General features: G+C 51.1%; 2 protein-coding genes across 2 annotated transcripts; one reads left to right on the top strand and one right to left on the bottom strand.

Moving 5' to 3' along the window:
- Nucleotides 1-911: 911 nt before the first annotated feature.
- On the bottom strand, nt 912-5,526 carry TGME49_258060 (myosin heavy chain, putative). Its single transcript, XM_002364989.1, has 8 exons — nt 5,127-5,526; nt 4,430-4,546; nt 4,023-4,067; nt 3,793-3,856; nt 3,136-3,185; nt 2,478-2,563; nt 1,905-1,947; nt 912-1,434 (listed from the first exon to the last, which is right to left on the bottom strand). The coding sequence occupies exons 1-8, from the start codon at nt 5,295-5,297 to the stop codon at nt 1,384-1,386; spliced, it is 627 nt and encodes a 208-aa protein (XP_002365030.1). The 5' UTR covers nt 5,298-5,526; the 3' UTR covers nt 912-1,383.
- A 1,268-nt stretch (nt 5,527-6,794) lies between these two features.
- Nucleotides 6,795-14,470, top strand: TGME49_258070 (hypothetical protein; the record flags this gene model as incomplete). The annotated part of the gene is made up of 15 exons (XM_018781162.1): nt 6,795-7,030; nt 7,530-7,617; nt 7,940-8,766; nt 9,070-9,130; nt 9,549-9,585; nt 10,122-10,211; nt 10,565-10,647; nt 11,074-11,162; nt 11,657-11,712; nt 11,956-12,008; nt 12,460-12,516; nt 12,862-12,922; nt 13,441-13,562; nt 13,861-13,935; nt 14,338-14,470. The coding sequence occupies 15 exons, from the start codon at nt 6,795-6,797 to the stop codon at nt 14,437-14,439; spliced, it is 2,037 nt and encodes a 678-aa protein (XP_018636997.1). The 3' UTR covers nt 14,440-14,470.
- Between the last annotated feature and the right edge of the window lie 458 nt (nt 14,471-14,928).

Below are 14,928 nucleotides of genomic sequence, written 5' to 3'. Positions count from 1 at the left end.
ATGTGTGTAACCTTTGAAGCGATTGGTTCCCTCTCACCGTCCACGCCTGCACCCACAAGATACAACTACATATACATATATATATATATATATATTGGATTTAAGAGTATTGTATGACTCCATAGACTCGAGGACATTTTTTATATTAGTGTGTATGCGTATGGACTGTGCCTCCATTGTGGGGACGGCGCTTCTTCTCCGCCCCCGCAGAAGCAACGCTTTACGCTCCACCCCAGCGTTGCCTCCGGTGAGTCACTCGAGAAGTCCCAGGTGCAGACAGAAAGGACGTTCTCGGAAACTCTGGAGGCGAGTCTGATGTGAACGCGTTCTCCATTCAGTTCCTTCTTTCTGTGAAAGACGCGACGGCCGAGGCGTTGAAAGGAAACGAATTCCGAGAGTGTGTGTTCGTTACCAATGATGCACTTGTGTCACGATGGTTAGCCGCGAATGCCGTCTCGAAACAGAGGAGGCAGGAAAATGAAGAAAAGAGCAGAATGTCTCGGGAGGTACACAAGGTCCTGAACTGTGGTCGTGGTGTTCCCTGCCAGTCCATCCATTCTCTACGAAATCCCAACGGTCTTGGCGTTTGAAATACATCTTCGGCGGTGTTCGTACGGCGCGCGTTGTGTCAAGCCATAGAAAGAGATAAATCGGCCAAGGCGAAGAGAGGCCAGAAAACGAAGAAGCGAGAGGCTGCGTCTAGGAACCGAGAGAGAAGAGGATGGAAAAAGCAAGCATCGAAAGAGAAGAGAGAAAGCACAGAGCAGAAGGGGAACGAGAAGAAATGCAGACACTCTTGCGAAGCTTTGAGGTTTCTTCTTTCGCTTGTGTTACCGGCCTCTCCATCTCAGGCGGAAACGCGATATTGAGTCGCAAACAGAGTTCGTTTTCTGTCAGAGTGCGTCGCGACTGAGAAAGCAGAATCTTAGTCTTCAGAACGCGTCTCTTCCGGCCTCGGTCCCCCCGCCAACTCCCAGCCAGAAGCATCCAGCCGCGGCGCAGCAACGCCGACGAAGAGACGCAAAAAGCGAAGCGGCACAGCACATGCAAGCAAGTACATGGACATGCACACATACAAGGCAGATACATGTATACACATATCATCTTCACACAGAGATCTCTCTACAAACACAAATGAAGACATACATCCCGACAGCGACCGAGAAATACATCCACATGTGCGTATATATATATATATATATCCCCATGTACAGATGTATATGCAAATTTATTTGCATCTGCATGCATCCATCCAATGACACATCCCGATATGTATTTGCGCGTGCATGCGCATATGTTCACGAGTCGCAGAGAGGACCAGGTGGACCTATTGAGAGGAATGCAGCAGTTGAACAATGAGGAAATCTGGTTTCTTTGATCAGCTCATTTGCCTTCGACCAAGTCCAACAGCACGGCGCGACGCTCGAACAAAGCCTGCATCGAAGAACGCCATTCAACACACATGGGCATCAACGAAAACGAACTCGTCGCATGGAGACGTCTCACCGACATACTCCCTCCGAAATCTCTTTTTACAGATCTACAAATACGCATGCATGCATACACATGCATACAAGCACATACAGAGACATGTGTCCATAGATGCACGTATACGTACGCGGACGTATATATATATATATATATATATATATATAAATATATATATATATATAAATATATATATATAAATATATTTATGCATATGGACAAATGTAAGTGCGCCGACCTTCCACTTTCTTATTTTTATTTGTGTTTTCTGAAGCGCATGCAACCGAGCGAGACACGGCGGGCGAGCAAAAAAAATGCTTTGTCCACTGTGGAGAGAGAATGGACCTCGCGAAGAGCCTGCGTCTGCAGAGCAACTCTGTGGGTGCCATGTCTGAGTTGGAAGACGCAGCGCTCACCTTTGCGCGGACGTCTGCCATGTTCTGTCGAACCAAGCTGTTCCTGTGTGTAGACGCCAGCAAACGCACCATCTTTTTTTGTTCACGAGCACACAAAGTAAACGGTATCGGGCCTCACACAGACACACACTAATATATATATAAATATATATATATTTGTATATATATGCACATATAAATATATATATATATATACGTATATATATATATATATATATATATGTGGTTCTTTATGGACAGTATGTGAGTGCGTGAACGTGCATGCATGCGGCAATGTCTGCGTGTCTCTGGACGTCTTTTTGTAGACGGGAAGCAGCATCGAAGCACAGAGGACTTTCGTCTCTGAAGCGAGGACACAGAGGAGCATGCAGACGGGGAGAACTGGAAGGAGAGATCACGCGAAAATCCCTTCAGAAAAAAACATCGAATGGGGTGTTGCCATTTTTTTTCAACTGCTTGAGAGTCTTCGTCTATCGCCATGCAGCCGCCCGCACAACACAAATGCTTGACTCCATACGTTGTCACTTTCGAGACACAAACGCGCGCGGCGGAGGAGAAAGGAAAACGCCTTACTCGACGGCCGCAGATTGCTGTTTGAGGAGCCCAGTCCTGCATGCGTCGAAGCTGCTGAAGGCGTTGAGACACGAGGAGCGTCGCGCCTGGAAAGACAAGGACGGAAGAAAGAGAAGGCGTAGATGCTCGGTGGCCAGAAAAGATCTGAACTCTGAAACCAAGTTCAAGGACGGATGCGAACAGAAGAAAAATGCAGAGACGACAGACATGAGCCTTCGCACGTGGAGACAGACAAACGCGTCGACAAAGACGAACTGAGTGCGACTCAGACAACCGCCCTCCGCTGCCGTCTCTGCGCACCGCAGCGGTGAGCGTTTGGATACAACTTTCTTCTCGTTTCTCTTGTTCTGGACGTCGCGTGCGAGAGGCGACAGTGAACGTGACTATGGACATGCGCCTGAAAGGCGGCGTCGGAGTACAGCGTACGGCCATTTGAATCGCAAACCGCTTTAGACAGCGACAGATCTCTGGAAAGGTCAAGCGCTGAGTGTGCCAGTCGCCAGGCCTTCTACACACAAGCGCGCAGATTTCTGTTCGGATTTAGATTCTATGTGTGCATGCAGACGCATGTCGAGGTAGGGGAGATTCGAAACGACGGCTTGGTGCTGCTTTCGATTCCACGCTGCATTGATCGACACAATCTTCGCCTTTTCCTTACACTCTGCGTCTCGGTGAGGGTGTCGCGCAGGCAGCGCAGATACGCGACGCCTGCAGGGAGAAAAATCAGAGAAGACTTTTTAAGGTTTCAAAAACTGTTCACCCACGACCCCCCCTAACTTTGCATGCATCGCCACGGAGAAACACAGGACACCAGGCTCTCTTCTACACACAGGCCTCTTTTCAGTATGAAACGCATACGCAGATGCACGTCCATACATGCGTATATATACACACACAATGCTTTACAAATAAAATATGCATAAAAATACGCATAAATATATATATATATATGTGTGTATCTGGCGTAGAAGTACATGCACAGGAGGGGTGTGTACGTTGATGTCTGAGACGCCGACGACGCAGCAAAAGTTACCACCATCCTTGCTTGTGCACACGGAAACAACCAAGTATCTGTGGATGTTTGTGGAGGACATCATGCGCAAGAGTATATATCTGTGTGTGTATGTGTGTGCATGAGAAAGAGGACGTCGTCGTCTGCTGATTCGAACGCTGCGCGGCTGTGCAGAGGGCGTCGTGGAGCTGTTTCCTTTCTTCTTGACCAGACCTCCACGGAAGCCGTGGACGGAGATAACGGAGAGCACCGTGCATGCATGCATCGAGGAGGAGAGAGCGACCAAATGTTTTTTCTTTTTACCGGGCATGCGGCAGGGGTTCTCCAGATCCGCCGCCTGCTTGAACATTTTCTCATACATGTCGACCTGGACGCAAAAGCGCCAAGAGAGACAGAGAGATCGAGCGAGAGAGAGAGAGAGAAAAGAAAATGAAAACAGGCGCAAAAGACTGCAGAGGCGACTCGGGAAAGCGAAGATCCGTTTCGAGGTAGCACCAAGCTGTGGAACAAAGTTCGTTTCTTTCCAGACTCACCTTCATCTCACGAGCGTCCACGCTCAACTTGTCCTCGACGTCAGGCTGAAAAAGGCGCGCGCACACAGACCAACGCATGCGCTCTGCAACTGAGGGCGTCGAAACGAAGCTCCACGGAAGCGCCCACATCGAAAGCGAACAACGACGGCGACAGACATGCATGGCGTCTTCTCCATCGTCAATGATAAAGACATGCACTCGAGACAGAATTCTCCAAAGATACACACAACGATATGCCTGCATGCATAGCTCTAATATACATACATATATCTATCTATATATATATATATATATATGCGTGTATGTATAGAGGACAGAGATGCCTGTGCTGAGACCTGCGAGAGCCAAGACCTTCGAGTCGAGAGCGGACTCGGTTTAGGAGAGACGTTGCTGAAAGAGACTCTCACCTTTCCCTGAACGAGGTCCGTCCACATGACCCTTTGGCTGTCAGAAAGTTTTGCGTTGTTGACGGAGAGACCGGCAAAGTTGTGGTGCTGCAAGAGGTTGAAGAGACCGATGTTTCTCTGCAGAGAAAGAGGGCATTGGAGAGAGGAATCCGACGGTGCAGGCGTCCGTCCAGCGCAAAAGGGTGAGAAGAAACGTCGAAGGCGCCCACAGTGTACGTGTGAATGCAGCAGCTCGCGGATCGCGTCTGCACCTCAAAGTGCGTCGTCAATGAGGCATCGACAGGCAGCGCAAACGGCTGTGTTAACAGACGAACAAGTGCATGCACCGAGCTACGATCACGAGCAAAGACATCGTGGCTAGACAGGCTCTCTGTCAACTCCAAACAGGACACCCCAGACGAAACCGGAAGAGAACTTCCCTGTCTCTGCGCCCCTGTCTCGCTGTCTCTCCACTTCATCTCCCCTTCGACTGGGCTCGTTGCCGTCGACGTTCTTCTTCGACGTTCTTTTCCCCTCTACAGTCGGTGACTCTGTGTGTGCGATTGCGTCTCTGTCATTTGCTCGCTTTCGCCTCCGACAGTCATCTCTGGCTGCTGAAGGCGTTACTTTTGCGCCTCAGCGACGCTGCCAAGCCGAAGCTCTCCCCGCCCAGCTTTACTCCCTGAGTCTGCGTCTGCTTCGCGAAACTCGCACTTACGTCACGAAGAATCTTTCTGCTCATCCACCAGTCCTTCAACTCCCTCTCGATGTTCTGCAGCTCCAGCTTCAAAGACGCCGCCTTCACCTCCCCGCGAGAAAGCGGTTCTGCAGGCGCAGCAGTGAAGGATACGGCGACATTCGCCGAAGGCGGAGGAGGCAGCGCAGTCATCGTGGAAGAGCGGAAATCGAGAGAAGAACGCGGCCGGACGCCTGTTCAGGGAAGGCCTCGCGAGAGGACGGAACGAATGCGAGAACAGCGGGATGGGAACGGGAGCCGTCGAGATAGAGAGAAGGAATCCGAAGAGGAGAAAGAGAAAGACGGAAAACGAAAGAAACAGGAGCGGAAGAGCAGGAAAGGGAGAGAGAAGGTAGAGACAGGGGGGGGTCTGTGTTTTACGGTGTGTACGGGGAGAGGCGCGGGAGTCTTCTGAAACGCGAGAGATATTCGCGCGACAGAGGACGAGAAAGAGAGAAGAACGGAAGACGGGGAAGAGTGGGAGATGCGGCAGATGGAAAAAATGCGAGGAAGCTTTCAAATCCGCGAATTTGGGGCGGGAACAGTCCGCCGTGAGGTGTATGTACACCCGAGAGACGAAGACGAGAAAGTCACGTTTCTCCAGAAAGGGAGACAACCAAGAGGCCGGGAGACAACTAAAACGGACAGAAAAGAACTGCAGAGAAAGTCTTTCACGAAGCACCACCTCGTCCCGCCTTGACTCTCTTGCTCATATTTTTCAAAAAAACTGCATGCGCCGCAGCCTCCCAAAGCCTTGCAGCGTCACCGGCCGTGTGTGCCGCCTGGGGCGAGACAGCTTGTGTTCTTTCTCGTTTGCTCGACAGCGAACTCGAGGCTCCGCTCGAGATTATCGAGGAGACTTCGCACCCGCGCGTTCTTCTCCGTTTCGAACTCCCAGCGAAAGGTTAAGCGAGACTTCCAGAAGGAGGCGAGGGGGATGTAGGAAGGCGAGAAAAAGGAACTGTGAGCAGGGATGAGTTCGTCGACAAGGCTCTCTCGCGGTCCTCAGCGCTCAGCGGCCTGTCTTCTCTCGTTTCTGCGAAAAGATTCTGGAAAGCGCTGTCGTCCAGAAAGCGGCAGACGCGGAGCAGCCGAGGAGATCCTGTTGAATTGCCTCTGCCCTCTTCTTTCTGTGTTTTCCGGGGGAAGAATGTGAGCGGGCAAAGAGAAGCGAAAAACAGGCAAGAAAGACAGCGAGTCCCTGCGTTTGTGGGGAGAGCACAAAACCTGGGCTGTCTCTCTGCGCTGCAGCGGACAGGGAAGAAGTTTCGAGAGCAAGAAACGCGCCTTGTTCACTTGGCTTCTGCTGTTGTTCATCGGGGGTGTCTGTACAGGGAGGCTTTTTCCGCCTTCTCCTCTCGTCTCGAGACGTATTCCTCTCCACTTTGTTCGCCCAGGGCGCCTTCTTATCGCAACTCTCTAATATCTGGTGTCTCTCTCTTATTGTTTTACGCCGTGTCTGGCCTTAGTCGTCTTCCTTGCGCATGTGCAGTCCTTCTCTTCTTCCGCGTCTCTGTTCACACAAAAGCAGTTTTTTCTCCTCTCCTTCCTCTTCTTTTCTTTCGCTTCGTCTTCCTCTTCGCTCGCTTCGTCTCCTCTCTCTTCCTCCCTCAGTCTTCTTCGTCCTTGATTTCTCGTCCGAGCGAGAAGATGGCCGAGGCTCTGGAGGCGGAGAGGCCTGAGGGTGCGTTTCGCTCCTTCTCGCTCTCGCTCTCGCTATACGTGGAGGAGAGGAGAGAGGCGAATGGTCTCCGTCACGGTGACTTTCTGCGATACAGAAGGTACTGCTCTGCGCGCCTCGACCGGCTGCGCGCGAGCCTCGAGCTTCGACAGGGCAGAAACCGCTTCCAACAGAAGAAACTCCCCGTCGTGATTCGCGATGAAAGGTGAGCAGAGCTTCACGAGGGGGGAAGGAAAGAGCGCAGAGAACGACGGAGAGAAGAAAGGAGAGAAGCGCAGAGGACGAGGCTCTCAAAAGGAGAGCAGATGTTCTCCAAGAAGTCTGGGTGTGACCGCCGGGAACGCAGTTCTCTGGATTGTACCAGAAACAGTGTCGAATGTCTCTGAATCGAAGCAACTCAAGCAGCGTTCAACGGGCAGAGAAATCAATACAACGAGAAGAGAAATGAAGGAAACAGGTGGAGAAAAACAAGAAACAATCGAGAAAACTGTAGAGTAAAGGAAGATACTGAAGGGAGAAGGTGGAGACAAATGGAGAAGAAATGTTGGAAAAGGTAGAAATAATCGAGAAAAATGTAGAACAAATAGAGAATAAATGGAGAACGTATAGAAAAAAATGGCCAAGAAGAATGAAAAAGGAAGCTAGAGCCGGTACGTGAGGGAACACTGTGCTTATATATTGAAGATTTTTTCGTTCTCTTTCAGAGTTCTTCTCCTCGTCCTCACGCAAGCTGAACGCGCGTGGAGCTACGCCATGCAACTCAAGGGTGAAAATGCCGCATCAGCTGTCGTGGTAAGGACTGAATTTTTCGCCGTCCTTCTCTGCACTCTCGTTTTTCCTTCTTCCTTTCTTCTTCCTTCCTGTTTTCTCTCTTTCTCTCTCTCGCTGTCTTTATCCTTGTTTCCTCTCCCTGTCCTTCTTTGCCTCCATCTCTCCGTATCTCTTTCCGTCGCTCTCTTACTCTCTTTCTCTCCCTCGCTGTCTTTATCCTTGTTTCCTCTCCCTGTCCTTCTTTGCCTCCATCTCTCCGTATCGCTTTCCGTCGCTCTCTTACTCTCTTTCTCTCTCTCGCTGTCTTTATCCTTGTTTCTGTGGGCCTTGTTTGTTGCTTCAGAATCTGCGGGTGCGTCGCCACTGCATTCGCCGTCTCTCGAAGGCTCTGTTGTATGCCCGGCTTCTGGAGAATTTGTGCCACAGCGAGACGCCCTGCATGCAGAGTCCGCCGCCTCCGGTGTCGGATTCGAAGGCGGCGAAGGGTGCGTCCGGGAAGAAGGAAGAAACGAAGTCTTCCGGAAAGAAACCTCAGGCGGAAGAGGCTCACGCGCTGCTGCGTCAACCACACGCTCTGCCGGCGGAGGAAGTCGCCGCGTACTTCCTGAGCCTCGGCTGCGAGTGTGTGTCTCTCTGCGACGAGAAGACTAAGCTGGAGTCGCGGGCGTACCGCCTGAGCATCCTTGCGGCGCTCGAGCAGGAACAGGAAAACTGGGAGGCCGCGCGCGAGACGCTCGAGGAGCTGCGCCAGGTGTACATACACCTCAAGCGGGTCTCCTCGACGCATGAGAGGGAGACGGCGCTCTTCAAGACTTTGCTGGCGCGCACAGAGCCGGAGCTTCGGCTCTGCGCCTTCCACTCTGGGGGAGTGGCGTCGCTCGCAAAGGCCGGACTCGCGGGCAGCGATCGCGGCGAGAAGACGTCCGGCGAGAAGCGCATGCAAAGCTCCTGCCCGGCTCTCGTCGTCTGGCGGGGCGACGAGGTTTTTGTCGAGGCGGAAAAGCCGAGAAAAGGAGTTCTGGGAGCCCTGTCGCTCGTCGAGGAAGTGCAGCTCCTGAAGACGGAGGCGCTCACCACCCTTGCGCATGCAGACAGCGCGTTCGAGGACTCCACGCTGGCGGAGCGGCTCGAAGCGCTCTCGCAGGAAGACGCCGAACGCCTCGTCGAAAGGTAAGAACTCAGGCGAGTCGAGGTCGCAGAGGGGAACGGAGTTCGAGCTGCAGTCTCTTCTGCGGCAGGTCGACAGAACGAGGCTGTTCTTCCTCGGCGCAACTTCTGGAGAGAGGTGACAGCGAACGGAGCATGGCACCGGAGAAGGGGAGAAAAGGAGGGAAAAGAGACAGAGAGGGAGAAGGAGAGAAAAGGAGAGAACAGAGACAGAGAGGGAGAAGGAGAGAAAGGAAAGAAGGACGGTTGACTGTTCGTTCTTTCCTGCAGACCCACGGGTGTTTTTGCGAGTTTTTCTTTTGTTAGATACGGAGACCTCAGCAGCCGCTTCCGCCTGTGCGTCGACCTCATCCACGCCGAAATGCTTGTAAGAAACGAAACGGCTGGAAGAAAAAGTCGGAAACGAGAGACAACTCTCCGAGTGGCGCCGTCAAGGGGAGACCCGTCGGTCTCCTGAAAAGTATTTGCAAACGTTTTTCCTGTGCAGGAGCGCCACAAGACTCTCGGAGGCGACCGATTTCTCTCGCTTTCCTTTCTGTTGAATCTTCTCGTTTCCATCAAACGTCCAATTGCATGCATTACAGCGTCTGTTCAAGCCAGTGAATCCTTTTGAACTCACTTGTTTACAGCAGCAGACTCCGCTGCACAGAAAGCAAGCCAGAACGAGATTTTCTACGCAGTTCTCCATAAGGAAGAGAGTGTCATGCGTCTCTGCTCGTCCTTGTGTCGAAGAAGCAGACAGCACTTGCAGGTTTTGTCGTTGACTCTCTGTATTGTCTCCGCAGAAACATCCTGACGTTCCTTCGTGGTATCTCGCAGAAGGTAGGACGCGACTTCGAGGGGAAAATTCTCAGTCTTTCTTGTCCGACTCCCTGCCTCACAGCCAAAAGGCTTGCATGCGCGTCCTCCTCTCTGGCTGCCTGAGACAGATTCGAAGTTCTTCTTTTGTGACTCGCGAAAGTGCATGCAGCGGAGACTGAAGGCTCAACAAAGTCCTCGAACTACGCGGAGAAACGGCAGTTCCACAAGGAACTGGAAAGCGAAAACGGTCTCGACAGATTCTCCGTTCGTTGCGAAGACCTCTCTCTGGATATGTGTATCAAATTAGAAATGTACAAAACGCATGTAGGAAGAGATGTATTATGTATTCATATGTACACACATATATATGTATATGTGTATACATATTTATAGTTATATATATGTACATGCAGACATGTATTCATATGCGCATATGTACAAATCTGGTTGCATGTGTAGGTGTATTGTATACGCGTTTACGATTTGGTGTCTGTTATGTAGAATGGTCCAAGAGGATTGTTGCGTTTTTCGCATGCGGTCGTTGTCTGTTCTGTCAGGGTACTGTCTTGACATTTCGCGCTGTCTGGAGGTCGAGAGAGACATCTTGTTGCTGCTGCGTTTCTTCCTCAATCTCCGACGCAGCGACGGTAAGGAATTCCTTTTCAAAGGCGAACGCCCTTGAAGCATGAGGCCGAAGTTCTTTTCAAAGTTGCATCCAAACATCTACAAGTACAAACCGAAGAATACAGAGAAAAACTTTGAGACACAACAGAAGGCTGGCTCAGGAAAAAAGAGCGAAAGTGATGCAGCGTGGACAAGAGGCCTGTCGCTGCCATGCTTCCTTGCTTTCTTCTCGCACCCCCATCCCTCTTTTCTTGTCTCGTCTGAGAAAAAAACATCACGAAACATGCAGCATCAATCAGTGAACAACTTCCGCAAGATCTAAATCAGTTGTCAAATCCGGAGTTCCATTCGTCGCTTTCTCTGCGCTTCTTGTCAGAAAAATCGCCGGGTCCTTGGCAGCACAAACATCAGAACCTCAGGGGGGATGCAGGCGTCCGCTACGCTTCTCTTCTGCAGCAAGTAAGCAGACAACGGCGGCGCGCTTTACACAAAAACAGACATATATATATATATATACATATATATGTATATTTGTGTATGTATTATAGGTTGGTGTATACAGATAGAGTATATTTACACTGATGTATAAGACACGATTTTTTTTATTAATCTGTATTGGTGTATGCAGCTAGCTTGTAGACAGCTGTATAGGGAGAGAGAAGGAGTTGGGTGTGAGTCGATGTGGAACACTCAGTTATTTTTACTTTCCTTTGGAACGGCTTTAGATGCTCACTGCATGCAGCAGCTGGTAGACCTGTGCTGGTCTACGGAGGAGACTTTTCCTCCGGGAGCGCGAGAGGAGCTTCGCATCGGTTTGAAGAGGTTGCGAGAGGGCGCTCGAAAGAGGGAGAATAGAGACGGAGACGTGTATCTTTTCCTGTTCAGGGGATCGGGAAGATGATGGAGGAGGAGAACCTCGACCAGAGTCGGAAGCTGCGCATGCAGCAGTGGATGAAAATCGCGAAGGACAGCAGGTCGGAAAGAGAACGGAAAAGGAATCCTCTGCTCCAGTTTTGTTTCCTCTGGAGAAGACAAGAAGATGATAGAGAAGGTCGTGGAGGAGGTGAAACCGAGAGGGATAAAGATTTCAAAGGACGGAAAAAACAGAGAAGCGCGAGAGGGTGACCGCAGAAGCGGCGAGTTCTTTCCTTGGGCGTCTTTCCCTACAACGCATTTGTGGCTTTCGTTGCGAGACAAAGAGAAGGTGGAAACAGCAGTATGTACTGCGAGTCCTGCAGCGGACGAAGACGCAGGAACGCAGCAGTGGACAGGCGAAGTCGTTTTTTAGAGAGGAGGAGGGAGGTAAAACGAGAGAGGTACAGGGGAAGCTAGTTTTGAGGGGAAGACAGGAAGACAGCGAGGCAAAGGCACGCAAAAAAAGAGAGGAAAACGGAGAGACGAAGACGTCGAAGAGAGCGAGAAGAAATACTATGCTGCTCAACTGGACTGTGCGGGTCTTTCGCTTCAGAGCTCTCTGCCTCGCCGTCTTCGACGCCTCCGTCGGCAAACTCCCTGAAGCCTACGGTGAGAGAGGAAGAGAAAAGGGGAGTGCTCAAAGGGAGAAGAGAGAGAGAGAAGCAAAAGAACGCAAGTGTGTAAAGGGAACCGAGAGAGGCCGAAGGAGAAGGCGGAAAGGAGGTGAACCTGCACGGTTTCCGGCAGAGCCGACGTTCTTTATTCTTTCTTCACAGCGACTGTCTCCGAGAAAAGGAGGAGAGGGGAGAGTGTATGTTTCGATCGTCTTGCTGTTCTGCTGTCTTTGTTCAGTTCTCGCCGCGGCTGTATCTTCGCGGTCGAAGACCCTCGTCCCCCAACCGCAGGTCGGAGAGACGCGTTTCGAGAGGAACGCGTTTAGCGCTTCAGGAGACAACATTGCATGTTCGGGACTCTCATGCGGAGTTCACAAGCAGTTAGCAGAGAGGGAAGAGGAAAACGAGAGTAGGAGGAAGACGGCAACACAACCGAGGAGTTTTTCCGCAAAGCAAGAAAGCAATTCCACAGAGAAGGGAACGAAGACGAGGAAACAGGTCCGAAACGGATCTCTCAAGACCAAGAAGAAGGACGGATAGAGAGAGCGAGGCGAGGCACAAAGGCAGTGCGCGCTTCTCTGTGCTCCACTGTTGCAGATGTTTCTCTCTTTGTGCTTGAAACATTTTTTCCGCCGACTGTTTTCGCTCCACGACGCAAGAGAGTCGACTTGGTGTCTCCGCGCGTTGCTGCATTTCTTTAAGATTTTCCTGTCCCTGTTTTCAACACTTTTTTCTGCTGCAGGTGATGCCGGTCGACGACCCTCAGGGCCGCCTAGACATCTTCTTCATCGCGCTGCAGGCAAGTCGAGCACACGAAGCAGCAAGGAAAGGCTGCAAACGAGCAACGGAGCCGGAAGACGAACGAGAGGGGGAGAGACAGAGACAACAGAGACAGACGATCAACTGTCCGGTCGCTGACTGAGGAGAGAAAAAGATGCAGAGAACATTTCGTGAGGCTGCGTCCGGACGAAGGATTTTTCGCCGGTCTCCGCGAAGTCCTTCCCTCTCCTTTTCCGCTCTTGCTTGACTTCCTGGCTTTCGTCTGTTCTCCCTTGAGGCGAGAAGCTGCGAGAGGAGCAGAAGGACCTTTGCCGCGAAGAGAAAATCATCTGCGATTCTGCTCGGCTCTGCGGTGTTTGTGCAGCGCGTCGTCGCCGAGCTGGCGCGCCGCTTCGAGGCTCGAAACCTCGCCGCGATCGTCAGAGGTAAAGCAGCCCCCGCGCGATGACCGATTTCTTCAACTGTCGCTTCACCAATTCCGCACTGCCCCAGAACTCTCGAAAGCGCCCAGCATCTCCATGCATGCAGACATATATATATATATATATATATATATATTAGATTATATATATATTTATATATTTTTATATATATGCGTAGAGAGCGACATTGAAAGACAGGGCGATGGACACCCGTAGATATACGTGGATGTGAGTCCGTAGGTAGATTTGAATGGATATAAATAGGTAGACATACATAGATAGATAGATAGATACATACAGATATAGATATCTGGCAACTTAATGAGTACGTGATGAAGAGGCGGAATTTTTTTCGAGACAGAGTTTTTCGTTCACGAGCTTGGACGTTCGATCCGCTCACGGGTGTCTCTCCACTTTTTTGAGAGTCCCGTTGTCTTCCGTTGCTCGCGACGCTCGAGAGCAGGCGCGTGCATTTTGTCGGAGAAATTTGGATCTCCGCGTCTCACTGTACGTGTGTACAGAGGACCTGAAAGCGGCGGGATGTCCTGACGAAGATGCTTCAGCGCCGCTCTTAGCCTTGCCCCAGCGAAGCGGCAAGAAAGGCAACGCCGCGCAGAGTTCGAAAGGCGAAGGAAGCCGAGAGGTGCGAATGTTTCGAGACACAACGCATGCACTTGGAGACAACAGGATCAAGGAAAACGGACAGTGAATTCTGGAGGTGTACAATCGTCTGTAAATGTGAAGTTGCGGATCCACCGGAAACACACGCATTTTTAATACCTACATACATGCATTCATACACATTTGCATACATATAGGTCGAAACATCTCCTGTTAGAAGAGGGGAAGTGAGGAAGATGGTGAAGACAGAGAGAGGCGATTGAGGCACTGCATAGGACTTTTTTTCGAGTTTTCTGTTCGCTGCGTCCTGTGTTCCGCAGATGCTCTCAGTCGCTGCGCAGTATGTCCTCCCGCGTCTGGAACCGCTGCCTTGCAAGCCCATACTCTTCGATTTGGTAGGAGACACAGATCTCTCGCGTGTGTCTTTCTTCCCTTGCCTGTCTCTTTTCTTGTCTCTTTTCTTGTTTCTTTTCTTGTCTCTTTTCCTGTCTCTTTTCTTGTCTCTTTTTTCTGTCTCTTTCTTCATCCCACAACCTCCTGAATGTTCTCTCAGTTTTTCTCTTTCGCAGCAGGATTCCTCTCTCCCCTCTGCGTCTTTTTCTCTTCCTCACTCGACTCTTTCTTCTCGGTCTTCTCTTGCTCCTCTTCTGTGGAGAGAGCGGTGCTGCACATCTGCCTGGCGGCTGTAGCCTGGGTCTTTTGCCGCTCCATGGCTCTCCTCGTCTCTCGGTTTCCCCGAGCAATCGACGCGTATGGCTGTGGACCTTCTTGCGACGCGATCTCGGATGTACGTACAGGCGCTCGCGTCCTACGGACGGCCTGACTTGAAGGCTCGAACGGAAGGCGGCGGCAAGCGCGGTGCGCTTCGCGGACTTGTCAAGTCTCTCTTCGGCAGGTGAAGAAAGGAGACGGCCGCAGAGAAGCAAAAAGGTGCAGGAGCAGGAGAAGGTGGACGACGAGACAGAAGACGGAGAGGAGAAGAAGAAAAAGAAGAACAGAAAAAGGAAAAAGAAGAAGAGAAAAAAGATGGGTGACGTGATTATAGTGCCGTGGAGGGGAGGGGGAAAGAGGGGAAGCGGCAGAAAAAGCGGCGCAGAGAGAAGCGTTTTCGAGAGCTTCTGTGGCGCTCTGAGGAGTCTCTCACTGTGGCTGCGATTGTTGGAGTTCCTTTTTTCGGGTGTATCAGCGCGTCGCTAATGGTTTGAAGGCGACATGTTTGTTTTCTTTCATTTCTGCCTTGAGAAGCGACAACCGTCCAGTGCGTCTCTCCTCTCGGAGACAAGCGAAAGGACTTCTTCGCCAGCTGCTTCGCTGGTTTTATCTCTTTGTCAGCTTCTCCGTCCAGTTCTTCCCGAGTTCCTCCTCTTACTTCGTCTCGCGTTTCTCAT

Source organism: Toxoplasma gondii, chromosome VIIb, assembly GCF_000006565.2.
Source record: "Toxoplasma gondii ME49 chromosome VIIb, whole genome shotgun sequence".
In the NCBI taxonomy this organism is placed as follows: Eukaryota; Apicomplexa; class Conoidasida; order Eucoccidiorida; family Sarcocystidae; genus Toxoplasma; species Toxoplasma gondii.
Note: the sequence above shows the minus strand (reverse complement) of the source record. Positions and strands in the feature narration are given on the sequence as shown.